Below are 18647 nucleotides of genomic sequence, written 5' to 3' on the forward strand. Positions count from 1 at the left end.
GGGATGTAGAATTTGAAACATCCCTGATGCTCCGCCTGCATTCTTATGACACACCTCCTCATCAATCATCCTGTCACGGCGCTGATGCTGCATGCATATGGAGGCCTGTGTGGAGTGGCTGTTCCCTGGCATATCTCTGTTGTTTGTCTTGGGAGTATGACTCCCGCTCACTTGAACCCCCAACTCCCCCACCAAACACCATAAAACGCAGGTATGACAGGGGCAAGCCATGACAAGGCCAAAGTGATAGCAACACCATGTGTCAGTCCCACAGACTGACTGTGGTGCCTCTCAACCAGTTAGCTGCTGATGAAAGATCAATCTTTCTGGGCAATAATACCTTACATAACAGAGAGGTTTGTCGTGTATGTGAGTGGGTAGGTGTGATGTGATGTGAGACAAGACAGACTGATAAGGCAATCTAGGTAAAGCATCTGTAATAACTTGCGTCAGGGTAGCCTAGTGGTTAGAGAGTTGGACTAGTAACTGGAAGGTTGCAAGTTCAAACCCCTGAGCTGACAAGGTATAAATCTGTTGTTCTGAACCTAGTTGCCTAGTTAAATAAAGGTAAAAAAAAACAAAAACAAACCTCCAACACAATGTGATATCTGAGATTCAGAACTTGGAATGTGTAGAAGGAGCCTTCGTGTCTGGTTATTCTGATAAGGATCTACATTCCAGTTCCCTCGTGAATAGTGACGGTATGTCTCATCAGGTCACAGACACAAAAAAGATCAAGATGTCCACACAATTTTGTCGGTTGTCACTTCGTCATGAAGTTTGCATATGGCCTAAAACTCCAAAGGCTGTGACCTATCTGAGCCACTTACTTACACAAGCATAGCCTATACATAGGCTGCCACTTGCTTATATTCTATTTGGATTTACACATAACTCATTTGTTTTGAGTGTACAGGCAGAATCGGCACCTGTAAACACTGATGTGAAATGCAATTGTCACTCAGGAATATTAGAATATATGTATGTATTATTATGTTTTTTTTTTTACACATGTCGTATGATGATAATAATAATAATAATAATAAATATAGCTGCGAGCAGCAATGAACGGGGTTCACATGATGATAGAAAGGACACAAGATCAGCTGGATAACAAAGGAAGCACTTTATCATGCAGGAACTATGCTGCCACTGTGGAAGTGGATTTACTGTGGTTTAAATGGACACATAAAATCTGATTTTGGATTTGTCAATAACTCAGTCATCTTTTGACTAATCACTTAGCTTAGCTTTTTCAAACTAGGGTAAGACATCTGCCATGGGCCTACATTCCACATTTGGTCCTATGGTTCATGAGAAGATTTTTAAAGTCTTTTTTTGCATATTTTAGCATATTACTGTATGTGCTAATATGCATCCTTTTTTATCTTGTTTTACTTAACCTTTAACCTTTAACTAGGCAAGTCAGTTAAAGAAAGAAAATATTATTTACAATGACGGCCTACCTCGGCCAAACCCGGACGATACTGGGCCAATTGTGCGCCGGTCTACGGGACTCTCAATCACAACCCGGTTGTGATACAGCCTGGAATCGAACCAGCGTCTGTAGTGATGCATCTCGCGCTGAGATGTAGTGCCTTAGACCACTGCGTCACTCGGGACCCCATCTACTGGTATAGTCTGGCCAGCTTTGAATACATGTTATTTTCTCAAACTCTTTAGGGACTATTGTGAGGAGTCCAAATACCACATTTGGAGTGAATCTGACTTTTAGTCCATGAGAAGATTTTTTGGGGAGTTACATAGTATTTTTTGTTGTTGTTTAATAGTTTCCTTACTTTTTAAGATATCAACGCTAAAGTTAATAGTTCATCATGGTAATCTCTTTGCTGACCCTTTCAAGTTGATAAGCGCCGTATATGATACATCTATTATTAGGGGTACAAAGGATTTAAATGGACATGTAAAATCTGATTTCCTGATTTATCTATAACTCAACCTTCTCTTAACCAGTCCCTTAGCTTTCTCAAACTAAGTTAAGATATGCACCATGGGCCAGCATACCACATGTGGTGTTGCTATTGCTTATGAAAATACTTTTTTTTAAAGGTTTTCCAAACTTTCCAAGGTGGAGGAAAATCTATCCTGACAGACCTTAAGGGTCCTTGAGGCAAATTTGTTCAGGATGAGTAAAGACACCTACATACAAAGTTTCAAGTCTCAAAGTTTCAAAAATACAAAGTTTCAACCTACATACAAAGTTTCAAGTTTCAAGTCCACTTCTAGTTTCTGTGTGCCAAATTAGTAAAAAGTTACCAATCTATGTTTGAAATATTTTACCATATCAAGGGAAAAAAGTATACAATAACAACAACAGGTTTCAGAGCTTTACTGTGAACACCTACTAAATACTATAGATGTATTTCATATAGTGCTTTCATAAGAATCTCAAAGTCGCTGGCAGGGAGCTGAAAGTTCATGGGAGACGATCTTCCCCAGTGGGATGATGATGTAGTTCAGAAGAGTAGTAGCTTGAGTGGCCCAGGAAATATCCCAGCCAATGCAGCAATGCTGCTTTAATTCACCAGGTGTCGCTATTTCATGCCACAAACTGTATATCCTTTCAGATAAGTAATTTTCTGTCAAAATGAACAATTAATCAATTCATTTATTTATACATTTTTTCCCATAGGAAAATATAAGATCTGATAATACAAAGTGGGGGAAACATGTGAGATGGCTAAAACAGTAGGGCTTGTGTAAAAACAACTTTGGCTATAGAATAAAATTTAAATGTGAAATGTAAATATTTGGTAGGCGAGTGTTCATTCAAATGACACTACACCTATTTGACCATAAGGTGCATGGGAATGTGTGAAGGCGGTGCTTATTTACCACCGCGGACTGAAGGAACAAGTTGTAGCCTACGGTACAGCACTTAACAACCACAACAAGCTTTAGAATGTTGGGGGCAAAAGGCGCACAGATCAACGTCTTACCTCACAAAGCCAACAATGACGGAATAATGGATTCTTGACCTGGTCTAGTCGAGGAAATATCTCGCGTTGTCCACATCCTCTCCACCTGACAACCACACACAAACACAGAACTGCAAAGTTGGCTGCTGTCCGGCGTCCATCTCAAGTTCCGTGTTCAGTGGTACAGTGTGCGGTCAACATGGATGAATTCCCCCCCAAATTCAGCAAGGTGCTGGTGACACCTGATCCGCAGTACATACCGGGGTAGGTTATTCACATTGAAACTACCTCTTTGCTTTTGAATTCAATCAACTGAATTAATTAAATATACACTCTAATTAGATGCGTGTTATATTGACATGTTATTTGTATTACGTGCATGGTGTGCTATTTAAATTCTAAACCTTTTTAATGATGCATTATTGTATTCGTGCATCATTCCACTGATTTTATGCTTGCGCATACCTTTACATTTTACTTGATTTTATCATGCCTTTTTATGTCATTACACATAGCATACATTCGGCCTACTATATACCTAAGGAATTAACACAAACAACTGAACAAACCTACACGAAATGTCCATGAGCAAGAGCAAGTCCTGTGCTCGAGGCCAAAAGTATTTTGTGATGGCCATCACCCATGGCAATCGTTCCCAGGAAGGTTGAACTCTGAGGCTAAACTCGCTGACATTAAGGAACACAACACAGCTTAAACTAAATACCATGAGATCCATACAGTCACCTTTCACCTCAATAAAGCCTTACTTTGATGTAAGCATTGTAAATCAAAAAAGGGTTTCAAATATTTACATTAGGCCTACTGTCAACATAACAGAGAATAAATCCAAAAAGGCCTGTTTGAAATCTAATCACAATACTCACCACAACCACCACACCTCTCTCTCTCTCTCTCTCTCTCTCTCTCTTTCCTCTCCTCTCCTCTCCTCTCCTCTCCTCTCCTCTCCTCTCCTCTCCTCCCCCCCCCCCCTCAGGTATGCAGGTTACTGCCCCCAGCTGAAGTACCACCTGGGGAAGACCTACGGCCAGCTGACTGCCAAGCTGCTGTCCTCTCCGGAGGTGTCGCGCTCGCGTCGCCTGGTCCTCCACACGGGCCGCTTCCCCTCCACAGACACGGGCCCGCGGGACGAGAACTGGAGGAGCCACCATGGAGAACGCAGGAATCTAGAGAGGATGATACCTGGCTACACTGGTAAACATACTGTTACTGTTTTCATACATTAAGCAGAACACCCTCATCTCTTCCATCTGTAAAGTATGCTTTGCATTGTTTTGACATGGTGTCTTTTCCAGGCTTTGTCCCCAAAAGCCAGAACTACTTCTCCCGTACCTACGCTGAGACGTGTCGCGAGGCACTGTCTGAGTTTGACCGAGACCAGCAGAGGAGGGTTCGTCTGGCACCAGCAAACATACCGCTTGTCAGCAACACCACCAATTCCGAGTTTAAAGTAATCAGCTCTAATCTCTCTCCTATTCACACACACACACACACACACACACACACACACACACACACACACACACACACACACACACACACACACACACACACACACACACACACACACACACACACACACACACACACACACACACACACACACACACGTTTAATAATCCATGCTGAGATCCTGTGGCATATATCACTCTCTGTCTCAGTCTAAATGAGGCCGGCTGCATGACCTGAAGAAGTCTCCAATCATAGATTCAAACCAATTAAGTATTTGAGATAACTTTACATTGATACCATGCGAGAAAATCTTCTCCTCTTATAATCAAAGGTCTATAGTCTGGGATAGGGCCGTTGGTAGGAGCCAGAAGCTTGAATACCTTTGTATGCCTGCCATTCTGTCTACCCCCTTCAGCCTCGGAGACTGAGCCCCCCTCTGACGGCCATCTCCAAAGATCCAGACCCCTACGAGGCCCTGGACCCCTGGAAGCCCAAAGTGTCTCCTTACTTCATGGAGGACAGCAGTCCACACAAGTACTTCATCTCAGGTAGGTACAGTATGCTACAGGTACCATTTAAAAAAAACTCATACACAAGATGGCCAAAAGTATGTTGACACTCCTTCAAATGAGTGGATTCGGCTGTTTCAGCCACACCCGTTGCTGACAGGAGTATAAAATCAAGCACACAGCCATACAATCTCCATAGACAAACAGTGGCAGTAGGACTTGGCACCGTCATAGGATGACACCTTTCTAAGTCAGTACGTCAAATTTCTGCCCTGCTAGAGCTGTCCCGGTCAACTGTAAGTGCTGTTATTGTAAAGTGGAGACGTCTAGGAGCAACAACAGCTCAGCCGCGAAGTGGTAGGCCACACAAGCTCACAGATATGGGACCGCTGAGTGCTGAAGCTCGTAGTGCATAAAAATCGTCTGTCCTCGGTTGCAACACTCGCTACTGAGTTTCAAACTGCCTCTGAAAGCAACGTCAGCACAATAACTGTTCGTCAGGAGCGTCAAGAAATGGATTTCCATGGCAGAGCAGCCGCACACAAGCCTAAGATCACTATACGTAATGACAAGTGTCAGCTGGAGTGGTGTAAAGCTCGCAACCATTGGACTCTGGTGCAGTGAAAACGCATTCTCTGGAGTGATGAATCACATTTCACCATCTGGCAGTCTGAATGACGAATCTGAGTTTGGCGGATGCCAGGAGAACGCCAATGAATAGTGCCAACTGTCAAGTTTGGTGGAGGAGGAATAATGGTCTGGGGCTGTTTTTCATGGTTCGGGCTAGGCCTCTTATTTCCAGTGAAGGGACATTCCAGTGAAGGGACATCATAATGCTACATTCTATACAAATCTGTGCTTACAACATTGTGGCAAGAGTTTGGTGAAGGCTCTTTCCTGTTTCAGCATGACAATGCCCCTGTGCACGAAGCAAGGCCCATACAGAAATGTTTTTTTAAGATTATGTGGAATAACTTGACGAGCCTGCACAGAGCCCTGACCTCAACCCCATTGAACACCTTTGGGATGAATTGGAACGCCGACTTGCGAGCCAGGCCTCATCTCCTGGCATCAGTGCCCGACCTCACTAATGCTCTTGTGGCTGAATGGAAGCTCCCCGCAGCAATGTTCCAACATCTAGTGGAAAGCCTTCCCAGAAGAGAGGAGGCTGTTATAGCAGCAAAGGGGGGACCAACTCCATATTAATGCTCATGATTTTGGAATGAGATGTTTGACGAGCAGGTGTCCACATACTTTTGCGTGTATGAGTGTATGCAACACAATCAACTGTATATGAGTCTCTGTATTGACTAGATCTTCCATTGAGGCATGTATTTAGGTTTCACAGGGTACGTGCCCAAATCTCGCTTCCTGATTGGCACTGGCTACCCCATCACCACCAACAAGGCCCTGGTCCAGTTTGGAAAAGAAATGAGGAGTGACCCCACCTCCCTGCGCCTCCCTGGGGAGGAATCAGGAGTCCTACCCCCCATCCCCACAGTCTACCCATCCCACCGGGGCCTGATGCCCTCCTACACCGGCCATGTTCCAGGTGGACCTAAACTTAATCAAAACACTATAGTACCAAGCCTCACACACACACAGTTCTGAAATCTCCATATTTTGTTTTAAAATGGATCATGTCATCACATGGTAGATCATGTGATACTGTAACATTATTGCTTAACTATAATATTATTTTGATCTGCCCACAGGACACAAGTTCAGGTACGGCCAGACCTTTGGGCAGCTTACCCACAATGCCCTGGGGCTAAGCGGCACTCAGAAGATAGAGGCCAGAGCTCAGTAACGGAGGTACAATCCACAAGACAATCACATGATACATGACTAGGGTAGAGAACACATCATGGAGTTGTTTTGAGTGATGAATCCATGGACTTTGAAATAAATGCATATGTCTGTGGAACAGCAAAACCTTGGTCTGTGGACTCTGTACATCCCAGAGTGAATTGTAATAATGATATATGACCAGAACATGTACACACTGTGAATATGGGCAGTGGAATACTGTTTCTCCTGTATTTAGCAATATACACTGCAGTTCAAAAGTTTGGGGTCACTTTGGAAAGAAAATCAAATTTTTGGTCCATTAAAATAACATTAAATTGATCAGAAATACAGTATAGACATTGTTAATGTTGTAAATGACTATTGTAGCTGGAAACGTCCGATTTTTCGATGGAATATCAGCCATCATTATCAGCAATCATCCCTCCTGTGTTCCAATGGCACGTTGTGTAAGCTAATGTGCTTTTCTTTAAAAAAAATAAGGACATTTCTACGTGACCCCAAACTTTTGAACGATAGTGTATATTTTTTAAATCTGCTGTACAAGTGGATGTGAAACATAAGTCACAAGAGAAATCAATACCTTTTTATTCAGAATGGTTGATTGTCACTGGGAACTTACACTCAGAGAGGGTGCATTCTGTGTAACCTTTATTTAACTAGGCAAGTCAGTTAAGAACAAATTCTTATTTACAATGACGGCCTACCGGGGGAACAGTGGGTTAACTGCCTTGTTCAGGGGCAGAATGACAGATTTTTACCTTGCCAGCTCAGGGATTCAAACCAGGAACCTTTTGATTACTGGCCCAATGCTCTAACCACTAGGCTACCTGCCACCCCAGCGTAGACCATTCTTCTAAGGTTTTAGGGGAAGGACAGTTAGGTTGGGGAGGAAATATGATAAACTCACTTTCACATTTATTGCAAAGGCTATAATAACCAAGTCATTCCTGTCACGTAAATCCAGACTTTGCCTTTCTCTTTAGCTTAGTAGTACTGGCCTATCAAAATGGTGTACACCTGAAACACAACATGATAGCTTTATATTGTGCAAACAACACACTCCATTTGGAACCTAACAGTTCCATAAATCTAGACTTTTCTTCCCTAAATATTTACAAAACTCATTAAAAAAAAACAGTGTAATAAGATATTGTTGTAGGTAGTACAGTACAACCACACACAGTAGTAGGCCTAAATTAGCACCTAATGACTCCTTGAACGTTTGTTTTAAACCATGCTAGAGTCAGACCTCATGTTTGTCTAGTTGAATGTGAAGGCAACCCCCTTTTGGAAGATAAGCCACTGCACAAGGCTGCTGGCTGGCATAATATGTGACACTAGTAAACATGGCTAGTAAAGATTGCCTTTCTGCATTTTTTGTTGTCATTCCATTTGCACATAGGATAGTCACGGGGTAGGGGTTGGAAAGTAGAGGATCAGATTGACAGTATTAGGAGAATAGGATGCTACTGTATGGTATGCATGCAGCTCCATGACATACTAATTGGTTTCTTCTGCAGAGTCTGGGATGTTGTACAAGGCTTTCAGATCAAGGCAAGACCCTAACATGGGAGGAGCCTCTCTGACCACACAGTTTGATTGACAGGTTCACAGGGAGAATATATTGCATAAATCCCAATTCATGACAGATGAAAAGAAGCACTTGCAAATCTAATAATACATGGGGGGGGAGTTGTTATTGCCTCATAATAACATAGCAAAAAGTATCACCCATGCTCCGATAGTTGTATCAACTGGTCTACTGTGCTTTTCTGACCAGTGTGAGTATGTTCTAGCTGAGGTGTCTGTGTGTAACACTGTGCACTATAACACTGACTCAGGATCATGCGGTTGACATTTTTGGTGGTGTATCTTTTCTTCTCCTCCCTATCCCTCTCCACTCATCAGAGGGTTGGGTGAGTGTGGTCAATGTCTATGTCTGGTGTTTCTGGTCAGGCTGTGGAGCTGGGAGTTTCCCTGACCACACTGTATGAGCCAATAGGCCCAGCTGAGCCCTGTCCAACTGCAGCCACTGTGAAGGTCTCCTTTAAGACAAGAGAAATGCAGTTATTAAGGAGGAATTGTAATAACACCATAGGAACAGGTTAGCCAGAGTTAAGTAATTCTGACCTTTTCTGGGCCTGTGTCCCATTGAGATTTTGAGGTGCCCTCTGTGTCCTGGTGGGGGGATTCCCTCCTGATCCAAACAGCTTGGCCCAGCGTAGCCCACCCTGGGAGAGGCTCTCATCCTGGGGGTCTGCCGGAATCCTGGGGGTCTCCGGCCCAGTTCCCTCCCTCCTGCCCTCCTGTGAACTCTCACCTTCTCTCCGCCCTTCCATCCCCTGCTGACGCTCAGTGTGGATGACATCCATGTAAATCTGTCCATATTCCACCCCCCCCTCTGCGTGGGCAGGCCGTCTCTGCCACCACCCTGGACTGGTGCCTGACCACAGACTTCTGCTAGACTTGCCTAAATGCCTCACCCACTTCTCATGACCCATGACCTTTGACCCCTGGGTGGACCCCTGAAGATGCTGTACCAGCTGGTGTGGGTCACCCGGTGGCCTGCTGTTATCTCTGGGACCATCCATAGAACCATATGCCCCCTGTCTGTCTCCTCTCAGTAGGGGCCAACTGGTCATGAGAAAGGTGGAGCATGGTGGAGCTTGTTCCTCGGAGCAGAGCTGTCTGTTTTGCTGCAGGCGGGGCTCCAGCAGCAGGTTGAGGTCAAAGGGTAACATGGAAAGAGGCTGCAGCAGGAGAAGGAGCTCCTGGAACAGAGGCTGACACTGCCCCTGCGACATGGCGAGGAAACCCCATGGATGGTAGTGATCTGTCACCATGTCTGGGGAGTGGAGAGTTGGGAAGAGTATGAGAGAGGTATGTTCCAAGAACCTTATGTTTTCTAATTTGGAGAAATTTGGAGAAATTAAAAAAATCTAAACGCATACCTTTTTGGTTGTAGAGGTGATTTAGCCAGAATTCCAAGGCTCTCAAGCTAAAAGAGAGAATATAAGTCCTTCATTTTACAATCATAACATTTAATAAATCACCATTAGAACACAATTTGATACACTAAAAAAAAGAGTGAGGCTTGAAGGGACTCACTTGAGCAGGCCCATGATGAAGGCTCGTAGTCTCATACAGTGGCTGGTCAGCAGGGAGCACTGCCTCACCTTGGACAACAGGCTGTGTAGCACCTGGGTGGTGGGGCCTTAGATAGGAACAGAGACCATTGAACTACAACCCCCATTAGCAAATGCAGCACTGTAGTCATACACTCATCAGCATCAAACCTACCACAACCACCCACATCATCATCATTACCATCATCACCACCATGTGTCTCTGACCTGTCTGAGTGGAGGCCTCCACCACATTCCAGGCGTGGTTGCGTCGATGACCGATGATCAGGTCAAGTTTGTGGTCCCTAATGCCATCCTGCAGAATGTTCTGGATGGTGGGACACAGATGCTCCAGGACTATACCACCAATGGTGGGACTCCTCGAGCTGTTCCCTAGCCGGATCTGGAGAGAAGTGGGACATTATCATATGATCATGATCAATAATTACACTTTAATTAAAAATAACATACATTTATGGGAGTTGATTCATCCTATTCAGGGCTACTGTCAGTTTTTGTGAATTGGTTATTCTAGTTCCCTTCAGATCGCTTTTAGCTCTGCTGCACTCTACCTTTCCCACAGGATCTCGACTGGTGCCAAAATGAGCCATGATCAAATCCACTGCCAAGCTCACAGATTTCAGCAGACCTGGAGAAACATGGAAAGAAGCAATCAGGAGTTAGCTCATTTAATATTCTGTGCCATGCAGGGGGGTTATCAAAATGCCTGAGGGACTGACATAAAGCACATTTGATTCATTAACCAGATACATAAAAAGGGTGTATATACAGAACCACATGGGAACATCCATGATTCATCTCCCTTCCGCCCTTCCATCTTGCTCTGGCTCTCTCTAAAATGTCAGGTTACATTCTTAATGCGTATTGAATCTGCCTACAATGCTCTCCCCTGCCAAACAGACAGTACATCACTGTTCACGCTTTGCTTTCACAAGACAATGTGCATACAAGCATGGGATTGACATTTACATTGTTTGGTTATAATCATGTGTGTCTGTATTGTGACACTAAAATAACATACATCTGTGAATCCAGCGCATCAACAACACTGCACCCACTGCAACAAACATAAACTGGAGCTTGCACACTCACACACACACACACACTAAATGTCTCAGCCAATCCAATGCAGGGAGAGAAAAATAGGTCATGTTTTAAAGAAACCCCCTTCAGGGTATTGAAGGCACTGCTGCAGAAAGCTCTGCTGCTGTTCTCTTTAGAACCCAGCAGCAGCACAGAGTAACAGACAGTGTAGGATTCCAGTTTCCCATAATGACTGTTCAGTAATAATCTAATTACTCTCCATCTTGACATAACACTAGATTACTGACACTGTCTACCCACCACACACATCCTCTGATGTATACATTGACATCACACACAGTCAACATCATATCACACAATCCACATGATATGCTCTCAGCTCAAAACACCCTTAACCGCATTAACTTAACTCCGTTTTGTTCTACGACCCCCACAAGTTTCTTGGGACTTGTCTGAAGTCGGTACAGCCGCCCCGCCAACTTCTGTCCGTACAGTTTTGGCTACACACTAACTATGAGCGCTTTGTGTAAAGTTGAGAAGTACTGTATATATGGAGTTTAGTAACAGGGTTCAAAACAGTGGTGGATAAAGTATGAAAATGTCATTCTGTAGTAAAAGTGAAGTTACCTTATAGAAAGATAGAAAGTTACTCAAGTAAAAGTAAACGTTACCCAGTAAAATACTACTTGAGTAAATGTATAAAAGTATTTGGTTCCAAATATACTTAAGTATCAAAAGTAAATGTAATTGCTCAATACTTAAGTATCAAAAGTAAAAATAGAAGTATAAATCATTTCAAATTCCACAAAGCAGACAGCACCATTTTCTTGTTTTTAAAAGGTACAAATAGCCAGGTGCACACTTCAACACTCAGACATAATGGACAAAAGATGCATTTGTGTTGAGTGAGTCCGCCAGATCAGAGGCAGAAGGGATTACCATGTGTTGTCTTGATGAGTGCGTGAATTACACAAACTGTCCTGCTAATCATTCAAAATGAGTACTTTTGGGTGTCAGGTAAAATGTATGGAGTAAAAAATACATTATTTTCTTTAGGAATGTAGTGAAGTAAAAATAAAAGTTGTCAAAAATATAAATAGTAAAGTACAGATACCCCAAAAAATATGTAAGTAGTACTTTACACCACTGGTTAAAAAAATATATATTTGTTTCCTGATCTTTCTTATATCTCTGAGATATAGGATAGAGACTTCCTTTAGATTTGTTTTTTGGACTGTCTGTTGTTCCATGTAGTGAATGTGTTATTCAATGTGTTTGTATGGGCTAATAGTAAGGCCAAATAAACATTTTCATAATTTTTGTTTTACATATACAGTACCAGTCAAATGTTTGGACACACCTACTCATTCAAGGGCTTTTCTTTATATTTACTATTTTCTATATTGTAGAATAATAATGAAGGCATCAAAACTATGAAATAACACATATGGAATCATGTAGTAACCAACAAAAGTGTTAAACAAATTCAAATATATTTTATATTTGAGATTCTTCAAAGTGGCCACCGTTTGCCTTTTTGGCAAAAAAAAGAGTATCTCATGATAAGCTATAGACCACACTATCTGCCAAGAGAGTTTTCATCTATATTTTTCATAGCTGTCTATTTACCACCACAAATCGATGATGACACTAAGACCACAACAAGCTGTATAAAGCCTTAGGCAAACAAGAAAATGCTCATCCAGAGGCAGCGCTCGTAGTGGCCGGGGACTTTAATGCAGTGAAACTTAAATCCGTTGTACCTAATTTCTACCAGCATGTTACATGTGCAACAAGAGGAAAAAAAACTCTAGAGAGACACATACAAAGTTATCCCTTGCCCTCCATTTGGCAAATCTGACCATATTTCTATCCTCCTGATTCCTGTTTACAAGTACCAGTGACTCACTTAATACGGACGTGGTCAGATGACGCAGATGCTAAGCTACAGGGCTCTTTTAATAGTACAGACTGGAATATGTTCCAGGACTCATCCATTGGTATTGAGGAGTATACCACATCAGTCAATGGCTTCATCAATAAGTGCATCGATTACATTGTCCTCACAGTGAACGTATGTACATCCCCTAATCAGAAGCCATGGATTACAGGCAACATCCTCACTGAGCTAAAGGCTAGAGCTGCCACTTTCAAGGAGCGGGACTCTAACACGGACGCTTATAAGAAATCCTGCTATGCCCTCATAAGAACCATCAAACAGGCAAAGTGTAAATATCGGACTAATATTAAATCCTACTATATTGGCTCCGACGCACGTCGGATGTGGCAGGGCTTGCAAACTATTACCGACTATAAAGGGAAGCCCGGCCGCGAGCTGCCCAGTGACACAAGCCTACCAGACGAGCTAAACAACTTCGATGTGTGCTTCGAGGCAAGCAACACTGAAGCATGCATAAGAGCACCAGCTGTTCTGGACGACTGTGTGATCACGCTCACCATAGCCGATGTGAGCAAGACCTTTAAACAGGTCAACATTCACAAGGCTGCAGGGCCAGATGGATTACCAGCACGTGTACTCCGAGCATGCGCTGACCAACTGGCAAGTGTCTTCACTGACATTTTCAACCTGTCCCGAGTCTGTAATACCAACATGTTTCAAGCAGACCACCATAGTCCCTGTGCCCATGAACACTAAGGTAACCTGCCTAAATGAATACCAACCCGTAGCACTCACGTCTCTAGCCATAAGTGGCTCTCATCAACACCATCATCCCAGAAACCCTAGACCCACTCCCATTTGCATACCGCCCCAACAGATCCATAGATGATGCAATCTCTATTGCACTACACACTGCCCTTTGTCACCTGGACAAAAGGAACACCTACGTGAGAATGCTGTTCATTGACTACAGCTCTGTGTTCAACACCATAGTGCCCTCAAAGCTCATCACTAAGTTAAGGATCCTGGGACTAAACATCTACCTCTGCAACTGGATCCTAGACTTCCTGATGGGCCGTCCCCAGGTGGTAAGGGTAGGCAACAACACATCTGCCTCAGGGGTGCGTGCTTAGTACCCTCCTGTACTCCCTGTTCACCCATGACTGCGTGGCCAAGCACGACTCCAACACCATCATTAAGTTTGCCGACGACACAACGGTGGTATGCCTGATCACCGACAACGATGATACAGCCTATAGGGAGGAGGTCAGAGACCTGGAAGTGTGGTGACAGGACAACAACCTCTCCCTCAACGTGATCAAGAAAAAGGAGATGATTGTGGACTTCTCATCGATGGGGCTGTAGTGGAGCAGGTTGAGAGCTTCAAGTTCCTTGGTGTCCACATTACCAACAAACTAGCATGGTCCAAACACACCAAGACAGTCGTTAAGAGGGCACAGCAATGCCTATTCTCCCTCAGGAAACTGAAAAGATTTGTCATGGGTCCTCAGATCCTCAAAAAGTTCTACAGAGGGCCTCCCGGGTGGCGCAGTGGTTAAGGGAGCTGTACTGCAGCGCCAGCTGTGCCACCAGAGACTCTGGGTTCGCGCCCAGGCTCTGTCGCAACGACGCACAATTGGCCCAGCGTTGTCCGGGTTAGGAAGGGCTTGGCCGGTTGGGATATCCTTGACTCATCGCACACCAGCGACTCCTGTAGGGGCCGGGGGCAGTGCACGATAACCAAGGTTGCCAGGTGCACGGTGTTTCCTCCGACACATCGGTGCGGCTGGCTTCTGGGTTGGATGCGCGCTGTGTTAAGAAGCAATGCGGCTTGGTTGGGTTGTGTATTGGAGGACGCATGACTTTCAACCTTCATCTCCCCCGAGCCCGTATGGGAGTTGCAGCGATGAGACAAGATAAACAATTGTATACCATGAAATTGGGGAGAAAAAGGGGTAAAATTCAACAACATAAAACACACACAAAAAAAAGTTCTACAGCTGCACCATCTAGAGCATCCTGACTGCTTGTTTCACTGCCTGGTATGGCAACTGCTCGGCCTACAACCACAAGGAGCTACAGTACATCACTGGTGTCAAGCTTCCTGCCATCCAGGACCTCTATACCAGGCAGTGTCAAGAAGGCTGTTTATTATCTATGCATAGTCACTTTACCCCTACATGCACATATTACCCCGACTAATCTGTACCCCCGCACATTGACTCGGTACCGGTACCTCCTGTATATAGCCTCGTTATTGTTATTTATTTATTTATTTATGTTCTTTTATTTTTACATTTTATTTTGTAAATATTTTTCTTAAAACTGCATTGTTGGTAAGTAAGCATTTCACTGTTTCACTGTTGTATTCGGCGCATTTGACAAATACAATTTGATTTGACAATAATATGAAATGCTCTGAGACCAGGTTGATCCATGCTCTATCACCTATACACAGATCAGGCCCCTCCCTCTTCCTCACCTCTCCTCTGCAGGTGGCTGATGGACAGAGACTCGTAGGAAGCTTCAGGTGACAGGCAGAACTCCACAGGTGGCCTACTGTCACTCAGGCTGAAGGAGTCACAGTGCTGTTGTTGATGCTGCTTTACACTGGGCCCTGCAGACACCAGGGGCTGCAGAAGGGCGCTCAGAGAGGACAGAGGGGCCACTGATGAGAGAGCAGCTGTCAGGCTACGATGAGAGGCTGCAGACCCAGTCATAGGGACTGAGGATAGTGGGATTGTCTTATGGGGCAGTAAGGGTGGGTCTGGAGAGAAGGACACCAGCAGGTCTGGATGATGGATGTGACTGTCAGAGGGTGACATGGTTGCTACATGGGAGATGGGGCAGTGAGGGCTGTGGGTCAGGAGGACTGGGTTGAGGCTCTTCTGCTCTGGGGACAGGCGAATGAGATCTTGGCAGATCTGAGTCATGCCTTGGCTCCGTTTGATTGAATCTTTACAATGAGACTGGTTTGGGCTACTATGGGCCTGAGCTGGGCTGGGGTAGATTTGGTCTAGGTCTTCATAGAGCTGGTCCTGGCATGAATAAGCCTGTGTTAGTTTGGTGCTTGTTTGTGCTTGTTTTGGACTGGTCGAAGTGAGACCAAGGTTAGTGTGGGGCCTGTATGGACTGGAGTGTGTCCAGTTGAGTCTGGACTGGAAGCGTTCTGGACTGGGGGTGCAGGTGGAGCAGGTATCAGAGCTGGAGGGGCCTTCCAGGAGGATGGCTCCATAGCTGCCTAGCGGTGAGGGATGCAGGTGGGTCAGGAGTCTGTTGCCTTTGCCTATGCACTTGGACCCTGGCTGGGAGCTGAAGCTGGGCTTGGTGTTCTTGTGGCTGATGTACTGGTCCAGCAGGGAGCCCAGGGGCTGGTTCTGAGGTTTATCCGTTGGGGGAAGCAGGACGAAGGGCTGGATGGGCAGGGAGGTGGGCCTCTGAGCCTTACTGTAGCGAACCACAGGAGTGGCCCATGAACATGCCCCTGACAGGGAGAGAGGGAGAGGGGATGAAAAGTTTTAAAGATAAGGAAAAAACAAGGATAGATCAGCTGAATCGTAATTACTCATGTACCAACTGGCTTGTTTTCTTACCCTCCTCCTCCGTCTCGTGGTTCGGTGACACAGAAGGGTGGTTGGACACAGTGATACTGCCTTGGTTGGGACTCAGGAGTAGGGGGGAGTGGCTGCTACTCTGGCCCAGGAAAACTGCCTCTTGAATGGGACACAGATCCTGGGAGGTGTGGGAGTGGCTGGAGCTCTGGCAGCTGTCTGTATGTCTCTTACAGTAGGCAATCTCAGCAAAGGAGGTGACATGCTGGGAGTCCCAGCTCAAACAGCGAGGATGGTGCAATGGGGTAGCTCTCCTCCCTTCTTTGTCTAAGTCTTCTTCCGGCTGGCCATGGAGAAACAAATAAAACTTTGATTAGTTGACAGGAAAGTCAACTGCTATGAAAGTCATTCTGCTCATCATACATCTTACAAATTAGTCAAAACCTTAAACATACTGTAAGTCATTGTGGTATGCCAACCTGTTTCTCCCCCTGGCTCTGCTCTCCCCGGGCCTTACTGAAGAGGAAGTAGTGGCCCTCTGAGGTGACGCTGGTGGTGCTGGACCAGGCTGGGCTGGGCGAGGCTGATTGGGATGACAGGTCACAGGTCACCAGCTTGTAGTACTTCTGGGTGGTCCCTGTGGGCAGCAGCCTGGCCTGGCTCTGGAGACAGGAAGTGAGGTCAGAGACCTCCAGAGAGGACAGGAGGCCGTGGGCGTCAGGAAGGTAGACATTACAGTTGGAGTCCAGCGCCTGTGGTGACCAGCAGGGGACAGAAGGCCCCCCGTCAAGAGGAAAGGAGGTTGTTCTGCCCTCCTGACTAGGGCCAGCAGCTTGAGGACCCTGGGGCTCCTGGGGGAAAGGTTGCAGGTTTAGGACGACAGTGCCTTCTGCTGGCTGGGATGACTGCATTGCAGGAATGCTGAGGTCGTTTGGGGTGGCAGGGTTGTTACTCTTGTTGTAGATCGCACTAAAGTTGACGAGAACCCCATCTGAGCTGTTGCAGGAGGAGTCTGTGACGTACTCTAGAAGACCATCAGAGAAAGACTCAGGGAAACATTTTGTTTGGCCATAGCTGAAGCAGTAGCTCTCATCATCACATTTTAGCATATTATCTTCAACATCCTCCAGTCTCTCCTGCTCCCCACAGTCCTTCAACACAGTTTTACCCCTGTTGTCATGGTTCTGACTGGCTGATTGGCTAGAAGGTTTGGAGGTCTGCCTCCCAGCATTACTCAGGGCCCAGTTAGAGTTTCCATGCAACTGCAGCACAAAAGAGGAGTCCTCATGGTATCTGTGCAGGTTATCTCCATCACTATCTTCATCCTCCTCATCTTCATCCACCCCTTCATTAGGGAGAAAGGAGTTGTGTAGCCGTAAAGTACCTCTAACTACAGGGTGTTGTTTATGTCTTTGAGAGATTGTCATCTGTGACGCCTCCTCTGATGATGATCCAGAGTCACACTTCCCACTGCTGTCACTGCCTCCCTCCCCGTCCCCCTCGCCCCAGTCCTCGTTGAGGCTCCAGTAACTGGAGGAGATATGTCTAAGGCGGTTGTGGAAGGGCTCTCTGTGGAGGTTGCCTTGCTCGGGGAGGGAGGCAGCGCGGGTCAGACCCACGGAGCTGGAGCACAGTCGACCAGGCCGCTTGGAAGAGCTGCTGCACAGAGCCGCCTGCACAGGAAGCTGCCAGGGGGGGAGCTGCACCAGGGGGAAGTGACACGCGATCAGGGTGTCCCCTGATAGGCTGGCTGTCCTGTTCATTATCTCAGCTCAGCAGTTGATGTTATTACTGAAAGAGTCTCCATGCTCTGAAGGAATCATCTGAAACAGGAGGAAAGGAGAGCATTAAATGGGTTATGATGATACGAGAACAGATAAGCAGCCCAATGCTACTATGAAGCCTCATGCTAATTCAGGAGTCTATAGTCAGACTCAGAATACTAATGCCTCCTCTGCCCCAAGCCATTAGCATGGCCAGCGCCAGAGCTGCATGATTCACTCAGTCAGCCGTGGCATGCTCCCTTCCTTCCCACCTAGCAAAAGTCACCCATAGCTACTCATAGTGGTGACCCGTCATTCAGGCCAGATGGGGCGGGGCCCCACATTTTTAGGCCAATTATTTTGGGGGGAGGTTGCCTGTTTTTCATGTTATTTTGCCATTAATATGTGTCACACATCAGTTTGAAAACAATGTTTTAAAAAAAAATACATTTTTTTTTATAGTGAGTTAAGAAAGCCTCCATACAAACATGGTCTCTTTTTTACTTTCTTGAG

General features: G+C 45.4%; 2 protein-coding genes across 2 annotated transcripts; one reads left to right on the forward strand and one right to left on the reverse strand.

The window, feature by feature from the left end:
- Nucleotides 1-2865: 2865 nt before the first annotated feature.
- cimip2b (ciliary microtubule inner protein 2B) lies at nucleotides 2866-6846 on the forward strand. The gene is made up of 6 exons (XM_064942593.1): nucleotides 2866-3203; nucleotides 3934-4151; nucleotides 4253-4407; nucleotides 4825-4957; nucleotides 6258-6470; nucleotides 6634-6846. Exons 1-6 carry the CDS (start codon nucleotides 3139-3141, stop codon nucleotides 6726-6728), a joined length of 879 nt encoding a protein of 292 aa, XP_064798665.1. The 5' UTR covers nucleotides 2866-3138; the 3' UTR covers nucleotides 6729-6846.
- A 452-nt stretch (nucleotides 6847-7298) lies between these two features.
- LOC135517902 (AP-4 complex accessory subunit RUSC2) lies at nucleotides 7299-18188 on the reverse strand. Its single transcript, XM_064942596.1, has 9 exons — nucleotides 16851-18188; nucleotides 16414-16714; nucleotides 15303-16304; nucleotides 10428-10504; nucleotides 10084-10258; nucleotides 9839-9944; nucleotides 9682-9728; nucleotides 8861-9575; nucleotides 7299-8775 (listed from the first exon to the last, which is right to left on the reverse strand). The coding sequence occupies exons 1-9, from the start codon at nucleotides 18132-18134 to the stop codon at nucleotides 8664-8666; spliced, it is 3819 nt and encodes a 1272-aa protein (XP_064798668.1). The 5' UTR covers nucleotides 18135-18188; the 3' UTR covers nucleotides 7299-8663.
- Nucleotides 18189-18647: the final 459 nt, after the last annotated feature.

This window comes from Oncorhynchus masou, chromosome 28, assembly GCF_036934945.1.
Source record: "Oncorhynchus masou masou isolate Uvic2021 chromosome 28, UVic_Omas_1.1, whole genome shotgun sequence".
NCBI lineage: Eukaryota > Metazoa > Chordata > Actinopteri > Salmoniformes > Salmonidae > Oncorhynchus > Oncorhynchus masou.